Raw genomic sequence first — 11,403 nt, forward strand, 5'->3', positions numbered from 1 at the left:
CCTACTTGGCACTGATTATGCTCAGTTACTTTTTTTTTCAGTTTTTGGTTTAAATTTTCACAAATTAAAAAAAATATAAGCTTTGCCTTCCAGCTGCAAGCAAAGTACAGTGATTAAACCTGAGCCTGAAACGTGCTCTGAGTTCCACTACATGACCACTAACGTGCCCCAAGGTGTGCTAAATAGATGGTGAAGACCTTCAGCTCGAGTTCCTAAAATTCCCTGTAAACAAGAAATTTCCCCATGACTCAACTGTCAAAATATTTACGATAGCAGCTAAAGCACTGTCAGTACCGACCTCTGAAAGGGCTCCCTGTAGCCCTGCTCCATGAAGGATGTTTTGTATCCCAATAAATTTGATAAGTTGATGATATGTTGCTTTATGATATGGGGTTTTATAGCAATTAAAATGATAAACCCCACATCTTTCACCATAAATAGAAATAAATAGATGTAGAGTTCAGATTCTTGTCTGGACATGTACATTCTATTTATGGTTCTACTTTACTTTTATCAATCAATGGCTTTCTGTTTTTTTCTTTAGTGGATCCCATTTTTGTTAAACTGTCAAGTCTTTCAGTTGGAACTAAGAACTAAATTTCTGCATGAGATGGATAACCAAGCCCTTGAATGTACACGTTCTGGTTTATACTGAACGTTTGTAGCTCAGAAGATGAGCACTGACAAAACTAAGCCTGTAAAAGCACAACATTTTCAAACGTGCTTAAGCCACCTTGAGTGTAGGTCACCTCTTCCAAAAAACACCATTCCCCTCACCTGCTCAGGACTCCACATGTGAAAATGCCCAGTAGCAGAAGGAGAAGCAGGAACAGCGTGTGCTTTACGCAGGTGACGTTTTCTGTCAGCTCAGTCTGTGTGACTCAGGGCTCAAGGCTCCCAGTGTGTTACTGCTTGGGATGCTACAAAATAAAGGATTAAAAAATTCATCTTTTGTTCCCACTTTTTAGTCTAAAGACCTTTATGCATCCTCTCTGGAAACATATTAAGATTTTTGCTTCCTTTTAAAGCACTCAAACATGTGGTTAAATTGGGAATACATAGAAGAGAGAAAAAGGGGCACAAAACATTTTGTTTTGGGGATGGTATGGCTTCAACTGCCCCAAGCATCCAAACCCGTTGCTCCATCCTTACTTCAGCTTTGTTCCAGTTACTGTTTTGGACATTACATCTGGGCATGTCTGGTACCTTGTGTCAGGAGCTTCATCATTCTGCATGTGCAGAATTCCTTGCCTGGATAAGGGTAATGTGTCTGCGTGGGCTGGGGAAGTGTCCCATGAGGTGTGAGGGGTTTGGGATGGCCACAGAGCCTTGAGGAGAGCAGCACATGGATCGTGGAATCCCAGGCACTGCTGCAGTTTGGAGGAGGCCTCTCTGCTGCTGCCTCACTCACCAGGGGGGAGGCAAAGGTTGGAAAAGATGACTGTCACAGTCACTCATGAATAATCAAAACTTGCCTGGCCTAGGAAATTAAGTTCCTTCCTTATATATCTTATATATCAAATCCCAATGCTTTGTTTGATCAGAAGAACAAGCTTGTCAACACTAAATTCTCAAATGTCAGAAAATGACACTCTTAATGTTTATGCATGTCTTATTCTAAGTCAGTAGAACATTCCTCAGACAACCATTGGATTTAGTATTCCCACTGTTCTAACATCCTCTTAATTCTCTTAATTTAAGATTTCAAAGTTTACAAAGTCTCTGTCAAACCTGAGAAATTTTTTAGGTGCAACTGGTTACTGTTATTAGCCATAAAAATCAGTAAGAAGGGCCAAATCCTTTCTCCTACAATACCTAAGCTGAGGAAACTTTGCCTAAGGAAAATTTGCTTCCAAGTTTTAGAATGTTTAAGCCATTGACCACCTTAGATTTGGCACTTCATACTCCCAATATACTGCTTTTATTAGACTGGATCTGTGTGATTTTTTTATCTACTATTCAATTATGACTTTTATTTAAAGAAACCACTGGAATTCAGAAACACATTTCTTCAGCAAACACACATTTTTGGGAAAAAATGTAGACTTTGCCCAGGCCAAATTGATCTAACTGATAAGACCTCATGATTCAGTGACTTCTTTTGCTCTCAAACAAATATTTACTAGCAGAGATAACAAACCCCCAGCATTCCAGCCTCACTGCATCCTTTCACCTTCTGCTGACAACACGAAGCGAAAGTGGTCAGCCCCAAGCTCTGTGCAGTCTGGGGGAAGGGATGTGGATTTTACCAGCCAGGACTTCAGATTCCCTGGGCTGATTCATTCATTGCGTCAGCCCCACAAGGTACAGGTGTAGCACAAACCCCTTCCTTCGGGGAAGGTCTTTAAACCCAACTTGCTGTAAATTCTGCAGAGAATCCTGTTGAAGGAATGGGATTTGCTGTATTTTCCAAATCCTTCCATGCCTTTTTCACTTTTCTATCCTTCCTGTCTGCTCAGGGAAAGCTTGTGAGTGGTTCATGGGCAAGCTGTCTCTTACAGCCCTTGCTCAGTGGGCATGAGGCCACATCCCACTCATGCAGAGGGTCAAGGGGGCAAGGAAAATATTCCTACTTCCTCCTCTAAAGGCTGCTCTGTTAGCTCTCAATTCTAAGCAACACCAGAGGTTTGCTGTAGGTGTGTAAACTCAAACCCAGCTCATGCCACTGTCCATACAGACTTTTTTCTTTTTCCCCTAAAACTCTTAATAGTTTTTAGAGCACACATTTTCAGAACTTCTCTCAATTTGAATTTATAAGTCAAATTACTGAAAAATGAGGTAAGTTTTGAACTCCAAGCACAGCAGCTCTTCTCACCATGTCACTGTGAGCTCTCAGTGCACCTTTAGGAATGTCAGTGAATCCAGCCAGGAGCCCAGGCTCCTTCAATGACCAAGGGGCAGTGGAAAGGTCTTTAGAGGCAGCACATCCTATAGGAAATCAATATTTTGGTCTTCAGTGAAAACTTTCCGCTGTTAAAGGAATGCAGAAAATGTAGTTAAGGCAGTGTTTAAGCAAGGCAAAGCTGAGTTTTACTGCATAAATGAGTACTTACATGATGAAGAACAGATATTCCATGCTGGCCTTTCCATGCTATTTCCCTTACTTCACCTCTGATAAAACATGAATTAAATAAACTCATTAAAAGCCCATCTTTGTGCACAAACAGGACAGCCCCACATATACACCAGAGCAAATGCTCCAATTTATGCCCAAAGCAAGTTTGGTCTATCCAGAGAAGCTCCTTTTAACTTTCTCTGAATTAGAGAATTTACCAGCCCTATTCCCCCACATGGTTTTGTGTAAAACTCAGAACAAAACATTTCTAACTATAACTTGGAAACTTAGGAAAGAATTTTACCAAGTTTGTAACATCAGGACACTCAAACATTTTGTAGTCTCATTGAGGGTGTTATGTGACTTCACACAGACATCTGATTTTCTTATGAACTGAAAACTCTGCCATATTCTGGAGTTTTCTGTCTCCGTGTCTAACCTACCCAGCAATTCTTTCCCATGGGATGTTTCTCTTCCTTTCCCCTTTCCCCAGGTTGCTGTTTAGAGGCTGGTCTCAGAGCAGAGTGGATGAAGCAGTGCAGCTGGGAGCAGAGCATGGCCAACACATTTGTCACCATCCCTGACGGGTACGGCCTTCCCGAGCCCATCCAGTACTACGGTGAGGAAAGCAACTTTTGTACTCTGCAAATACAAAAATGAAATGGAAAGCAAAATGAACTCCTGGGAGAACTTATTTATTTATTTATTTTCCATTCTTTTTAATTTATCTATCTTTAATGCACTTGAAAGCTCTTACCAAACTTGTACGAAAGTGTATGGAAATCTATTATTGGGTGCTCATACAGATTTTTGAGCACAATGGGAGTATTCTGACTGAACATTCCATATAAACATCCCCAGTGCTGTCTCCCTTTGACCTGCATGAAGAAGACACAGATTTCATTACAGTATTCCAGATACATGATCAATAGATAATGCCTGTTCTATATCTTATGTAACTATCATGGCAATAACTAATTTGATTCTGCAAGACTAAAGGCAGGACCCAAAACCCACTAAAAGGAAAAAAAAATCTGTTTTAAAAAATCTTTCCAATTTGTTTTTATAGAGATTTTAATAATCCCAAAGGAAGAATGAAACATGATGCATATTGCATAGGCTTTCTTTGATATAGCTGTGTGTATTTAAGGGAGGCTGGATAAAATTGAAACTCAACAGACAGAAAGGCAGGAAGAAACTCTCTTTGTAATTCTGTACCTACATTTTACTAAACTAAAATCTCATAACTGTAAAAACACATGTGTGGGAAAATACTAAATAAAACAAGTCTCTGCCTTTTACTCCTCTGAAGTTCAACTTTAAGACCCCTGTCGCAGTAATTTTTGGTACTCTCTGATTTCTACACAATTTTTATCAGACCCTTGTGCAACATTTTCAAAATAATGCCTGAGATATGTACCAGGAACAAACACTTTATTCATTAAGAAATTCGCTTGTTGAACATATTTGACTGTAGTGGGGACAACTAATAAAAACAACCTTTAACTGTAAGATCTGAAGGTAACTGTGCCATCAGTTGGCAAGTGACATTCAATTATCTACTAACACTAATGCACATGATATTGCCCAAACTGTTACTGAGCCATTTTTGCTACATTTCAGATTTCACCTAAAAACACTACAGGTTTAAATTTAAATAGAATGTGTCAGATTGCCCCTCTGAAAACCTGTTCCTCTAATATTTATGCTACTAAATCTATAAAACATTTTTAAACTTTGGAGCAGCTGATGTTGAGATATTCTCCAGGTTTTCACTGCACTTTCCATTTCCCCTGGAACAGATGTTTTACCGGAGCACATCAATTACCAGCTGCAGGACGCGGATTTCCAGGCTGCCCCGTACTGCCAGTACTCGGCAGTGCCGGTGCCAGCGCTGCAGCCGCAGCCCGCCCCGGCCCCGTACGGCTCCTACAGCCTGGAGCCCCCGTACGGCGACGGGCCCTGCGTGGGCAGCAGCTGCGAGCTCAGCAAGGGCCCCTTCCTGCCCCCGCACGGGGAGGACGGGGGGTACCAGGCGCTCAAGAGGCCCCGGTTAAACCACGCGGTGAGGCTGAAGGGGCAGGAGGAGCTGTGCGTGGTGTGTGGGGACAAGGCCTCGGGGTACCACTACAACGCGCTGACCTGCGAGGGCTGCAAAGGTGAGCGGAGAAACGGGGCCTCGGTGCAACCTTCCACCCAGATCTGAGCTGGGGTTACCACAGTGGCTTTTAATTTATCTAAGAACCCCCTCCAAATGCACATTTTTATAACATTCTTTGAAGAAATATTTTCAGTCTGTATTTAATACGAGCACTTTAAGCATCTCATGTTTGCAATGATGACTAGAATAATGTCAGTGTAAGCAGGTGCTGGTTTACTCATGAACATTTCTTAGAGATTTGTTTCAGTGTTATTAATATAAGTGAATAAAGGCAAGTAGTAATTACTTGCTGATCATATTTTAACTTGTTGGTATGGGAGCTGTCTCATGAGGGGCAGATCTGATCTCTGCTCCCTGTGAGCAGGCACAGGACTTGGGGGAAGGGCTGGATCCGTGTCAGAGGTGGATAGAAGGGAAAAGTTCTTCCCCCAAGGGTGCTGGGCACTGCCCAGGCTGCCCAGGGAATGGGCACAGCCCCGAGGCTGCCAGAGCTCCAGAAGCATTTAACACTGCTCTCAGTGATGCACAGGCTGGGATTTGGGGTGTCTGTGCAGGGTCAGGGGAGAGACTTTGTGATCTTCGTGGGTCCCTTCCAAATCAGCATATTCTATGATTCTGTGTATGCAAAATGTCAATTAATATCAGTCAGAAAGAACCACACATAACTATATTTTAAAAAAGCGGATTTAAAATCAAAGTAATGTTTCTATTTAAAAAACCCAACCATTCAAATCTGGAGGACACTTTTAAATCCTTGTGAGATAAAGCTCCTTCGATTCGTCTAGCCATCCCCTTGTTATAGGTACATATTATAATGTTGGCTTTTCACAAATATTGCAATGCATTTTATATGTTTGGTGTTGAAGTAACTTGGCTATATAGTTTTTATTTCTGTTGTTAATTTAACTTAGAAATAGTAGTGAAATAGCTAATATAAGTATACTTGTGTTAAAATGCCTACTTGAATAAGGTAACATAAAGACACCTGCTACAGATAAACAACTATCAGCACTCACCATCTGAAGACAGTGTGGACCAAGGCCCAAACTGGAAGTGATAAAGAGAAGGAGCCATAACCACAGCCAAAAAATACACATGCTCTAAAAAAGCAGACCCAAAAAGAAGCCATGTAAAATAGTCCCTGAAAAATGTAAACTAGTTTGTAGATATACATAAGAGTCTATAAATATGTAACAGGCTGATGTAATGGAAAAGGGATTTAAGAGGTATCCCCAAAAGTAACAGTGTCGTCTTAACTGAGTGCCAAGATGCACTTGGCCTATGGTCCTTGTCTCCTGTTGTCCTTTATTAAACTTTTTACATTTTCCCAAGAGAGTAAAGGTGTTTTTCACAAGCTGGTGCTCGTTGCCAGGCTTCTTCCGGCGCAGCATCACCAAGAACGCGGTGTACCGCTGCAAGAGCGGGGGGCACTGCGAGATGGACATGTACATGAGGAGGAAGTGCCAGGAGTGCCGCCTCAAGAAGTGCAGAGCTGTGGGAATGCTGGCAGAGTGTGAGTGCTCCTTCCTGCTGGATTCTTGACTAATCACTGCTGATAAAACCTTCTCCAAAGTCAATCTCTTCCCCATGATGGTGGTCTAAGCTTTGTTTGGCTGTAGGAAAATGTGGAAAAAGCTGGGGGTGTTCAGCCTGGAGAAAAAGAGACTCAGGGGTGACCTCATCACTCTGCACAGCTCCTGAAAGGTGGCTGTGCTCAGGTGGGGCTGGGCTCTTTCTCCAGGCAGCACTGACAGAACCAGAGCACACAGCATCAAGCTGCACCAAGGGAAATACAGGTTGGATATCAGGAAATAGTTTTTCACACTAAGGGTGATAAAGTTTTGGAATGGCTGCCCAGGGAGGTGGTGGAGTCCCCATCCCTGGGTGTGTTTAAAACAGACTGGATGTGGCACTGGATGCCAGGGTTTAGCTGAGGTGTTAGGGAAGGGGTTGGACTCAGTGATCTTGAAGGTCTCTTCCAAGCTTGTGATTCTGTGAAAATTAACTTTGGGGATGATGGCACCTGTAGCATCTTGGTGTGCATAAGCCAGCAATGTTTGGGAAGTATCCCCTCACGTTAAGAGAATTGTTGTTCAAAGACAGTACAAGGAAAAACAAGGAAGTACTAACAAGATAAGGTAAATATCCCCCATCTTCTCAGGACAGCAGTGAGCAGGTCAGATGAGCTTTAGGATGTGAGGGGAAAGAAATTAAATAAAAATGGCATGATGGGCTTTGATAAAAAATTCTGATACCTGCGTGTCACAGAGTCACAAGGACAAAGATGCCTGAAGACCCTCAGGCCTTTGGTGGCTACTGAACATCAGCTCACCTATAAGTAACACACAGCCACATTCTCTAGGAAACATCGTTCATTACAGGTGACAGCTTCTGGGATGTGAGGCTGGAGTTACTTCTAATAAAAGTGATGACCTCAGACTGTAATTAATTGAAAATGCAAGCACTGATGGCCACTTCACATCTCACAGGTTTGCTGACTGAAGTCCAGTGCAAGTCAAAGCGACTCAGGAAGAATTTCAAGCAGAAGAGCAGTTTCCTTTGCAACATAAAGCTGGAAGATGAGGGACTGAATAGTAAGCAAGTATCATCTACAACAAGATCTGGAAAAGTGGGATATTTTTCTATCTAAAATATCTCTTTTTATCGCTTATTCTTACTCCAAGGCGTTGTGACTCGATTGGTTTATTTTTTTTAGCAGATCCCAGAGAAGATGGAACTTACTCCAGGAGAACATCAGCTTCTTGACCACATTGTAGCAGCACACCAGAAATACACAATTCCCCTTGAGGAAGCCAAGAAGTTTGTAGGTATCCAGCACCCCCAGCCTGCATTGCTGAGTCACTGCTGTCGTGTCTCTCGGCTATATCCAATGTGCAAATGCTTTTTTTGCAGCTACAGGAAACTTCAAGTCCTGAGGAAAGTTTCCTCCACCTGTCTGAGACAGCTGTTGTCCATGTCCAGGTGTTGGTGGATTTCACAAAAAGACTCCCAGGTGAGTTCCTTCCTTTGGGGAACATCAGAGAAACCAAATCAGATTGATGGCATGAACCAGAGAGAAATACAGGCTTTAAGAAAAGGCTTTAAACTGATTATTTGTACTTCTAACTTGCATTTAAGTGTCATGAGGACAACCTAGAAGCTTTCAGTTCAAAACTTTGCTATGATTAGATTTCTTCTCCATTTCTGACATGGAGTAGAGACATTTTCTGGAAGCACATGGACCTCAAAATACCACCTTGAGGGAATTACTATCTCACCACATTCTCTGAAATCCAGTTGAGTGTACAATTTATCATAAGCACCAAAGGAAAAACCAGATGTTCCTTCAAAGGAAATGGCAGCACAGAAGGAACTAACCAGGTGTTCTTATTCATATTTTCCTTTCATAAAGAACAAGGAAACATGCAATTAAATTCACTCCATTTCAGTGTAAAGTTGACAAAGTAACTTTTGACAGGGTGGGTGATAACTTTTCTTTGTAAAACTCACTGACAAAGGTCAATCACCATATCTAAAGCAGGTACTTGATGTAATTTAGCATCTCTGTGGGGCAGAGCTGAAGGAAGGGGTGAGCTGTCTGTTTTCTTGTGTTACATATCCTGCTTTGATCAGGTTGAAGAAAAAAATCACCAAAGTTCCTTTGCTCTTGAATTACAAGTGCAGACAATGAGCTTGTCAAAAGATGAACACCATTTCTAAAAAGAAAATAATGTAACAATGAATGGAGTATCCACAGTCACTAAACAATGCAGCAGATTTATCAGTTGTTAGGCCTATATTTATCAGATATTAGGAAGAATGTTTTGATAGCCCCTTGCTTAGTCCCAAATTTTTTACTTGTATCTTCCTGTGAATCTTTTAACACTGAAAACTGCCCTCTCCTATTTTTTTCCCCCTTTTTAATTGTCTAACCTGCAGACTAGCAAGAAAGATCCCAAGTCTTTGGCACATGCATCATTCAACTATGGTTCCTCCTTTCCAGTAAAGATATTTATTTTTAAAAAATATTTTTTTTCCACATCATGTTGAGGGCTTAAAGGCAGCCCCAGCCTTCCCTGCTCCTGAACATGCACCTTTCTCTGCAGGGTTTGAGAGTTTAGCCAGTGAGGACCAGATTGCTCTGCTGAAAGGGTCCACAGTGGAGGCAATGTTCTTGAGATCAGCCCAAATTTACAACCAAAGAATGAGTGAGTGCCAGCCATCAACCAGTGAAAGTAGGTCTGAAATACTTGACTTTCATCATTGTGGGGTGAGGGGATGATACCAGCTGTATTAATTACATATTATACTTTGTGTCAAATTTAACACAAGAGACCTTGACCTATAAAAAAGCAACCAAAGAACTTGGATCCAGATGCCAAAAAGGATTTTATACCTTCATGGGTTTGGGAAAAATTCTCACATTTTCAGCAATGATACCGACAAATATTTAAGATCGTTTTAAGCTTGACTGGAAACTGTCATCTGCCTTGTTCCAGGTCATGTAAGACTTTCCAATCATGGGACATGTTGTCATGTTCAAAATCTTGATAAAAACAATATTTATTCCATGGAAATGTGTCATAATAAAGAGGGGCCAACTTCTACTACTACCACAGGTAATGGAGGTCTCAGAATCTAAACATTGTGAATTTTTTGCTTTATTGGCCCTACTTTTCTTGCACTGAGCTACACTGTCCCTATGGCCACTGTTCCATCTCTGTGCCTCTCTTCTTCCTCTCCCTTTCCTTCTCCTCTCTCTCTCCCTTGAGCTGCTCTGGCATTACCTCCTCTGGTATTACACACTGGCATTACATCGTCATGGCAGGAAGAGGTGTCTTCATGCTTGCTTATACTCCTTGAGTAATATATACATTCAAAAAATTATACACTGCCATACAACTTTTGTTATTATTTTAACAGTTAACATTGTTTTCACAAAGTTAGTTAACTATTTCATGCAATAGAACAGCCCAAAGCCTTAAAAGAGTCAGAGAATCATGGAATGGGTGAGGTTGGAAGGGATCAAAGTGGGTCACCTGGTGCCACCTCCCTGCTCCAGCAGCGTCATCCCAGAGCACATGGCACCAGCTCATCTCCAGATGGGTCTGGAATATCTCCAATTAGGGAAACTCCACACCCTTTCTAGGCAATCTGCTCTCTCACAGGAAAGAAGTTTTTCCTCCTGTTCAGGTGGAACTTCCTGAGCATCAGTTCCTGCCCGTTCCTCTGGTGCCATTGCTGGTCCCTGCTCTCCCTGCAGACAGGGACACCCAGGGCTGAGGGGACCTCTCAGCTGGGCCCCTCTCAAGGCTGAACAGCCCCAGCTCCCTCAGCCTTTCACAGAATCATGGAACCACTTCGCTTGGAAAAGACCTCTGAGATCACTGAGTCCAACCATTCACCATTTCCTCGTAAGGGAGATGTCCCAGTCCCTCACGAGCTCCACAGCCTCGGCTGGATCTGCTCCAGGAGCTCCATGTTCCTTGTCCTGAGGAGCCCAGAGCCGGACACAGCGATCCAGATGGATCCAGGGAGGGTCACCTCACACCCTTCAGGCAATGATGTTTCTGCACTCAAATAACATCCTCATTATTCTGCACCTTTATTGGTTTTTTTTGTTTTGTTTTGTTTTTGGTGTGGCTTGGTTTTTTTAACCAAAAAATGTTGTTTTTTTTTCATTTTCAAGGCATAACTGAGGAGTTCATCACTGCCCTATTCTACTTCTACAGAACCATGGGGCAACTCAAAGTGACCGAGACCGAATACGCTCTGCTCGTAGCAACAACAGTGTTCTTTTCAGGTAAGCTGGGAAGGTGACAACAACGAGCTGTCACTTGCCCCTGGGGAACTCCCATTCGTCCCCTCAGGGGCGGCGGCGCCGACCGGACCCTGAGGGGCGGCGGCGCCCGGAGCATCCCGCTCACCGCTCTCTCCGTACCGCCGCTCTCCCGCAGACCGCCCGCTGCTGAGGGACAAGCGCCATGTGGAGGAGCTGCAGGAGCCGCTGCTGGGGATCCTGTACAAGCACTCGAAGCTGCAGCACCCGCGGGACCCGCAGCGCTTCGCGCGGCTGCTGGGGCGCCTCACGGAGCTGCGCTCGCTCCGCCACGCCCACGCGGGGGCGCTGCGCGCGCGGGACTCGCGCCTGGCCGCGCCGCTGCGCGACCTCTGGGACCTCCACTAG

The 11,403-nt window shown here is 43.2% G+C and overlaps 1 protein-coding gene across 1 annotated transcript; it reads left to right on the forward strand.

Moving 5' to 3' along the window:
• Positions 1–3,583: 3,583 nt before the first annotated feature.
• On the forward strand, positions 3,584–11,403 carry LOC311162406 (bile acid receptor-like; the record flags this gene model as incomplete). The annotated part of the gene is made up of 10 exons (XM_084220736.1): positions 3,584–3,674; positions 4,858–5,214; positions 6,589–6,729; positions 7,706–7,845; positions 7,936–8,040; positions 8,130–8,229; positions 9,323–9,451; positions 9,716–9,835; positions 10,906–11,019; positions 11,174–11,403. The coding sequence occupies 10 exons, from the start codon at positions 3,584–3,586 to the stop codon at positions 11,401–11,403; spliced, it is 1,527 nt and encodes a 508-aa protein (XP_084076862.1).

Source organism: Fringilla coelebs (genome assembly GCF_963513975.1).
Source record: "Fringilla coelebs genome assembly, chromosome: 23".
NCBI classification, from domain to species: domain Eukaryota; kingdom Metazoa; phylum Chordata; class Aves; order Passeriformes; family Fringillidae; genus Fringilla; species Fringilla coelebs.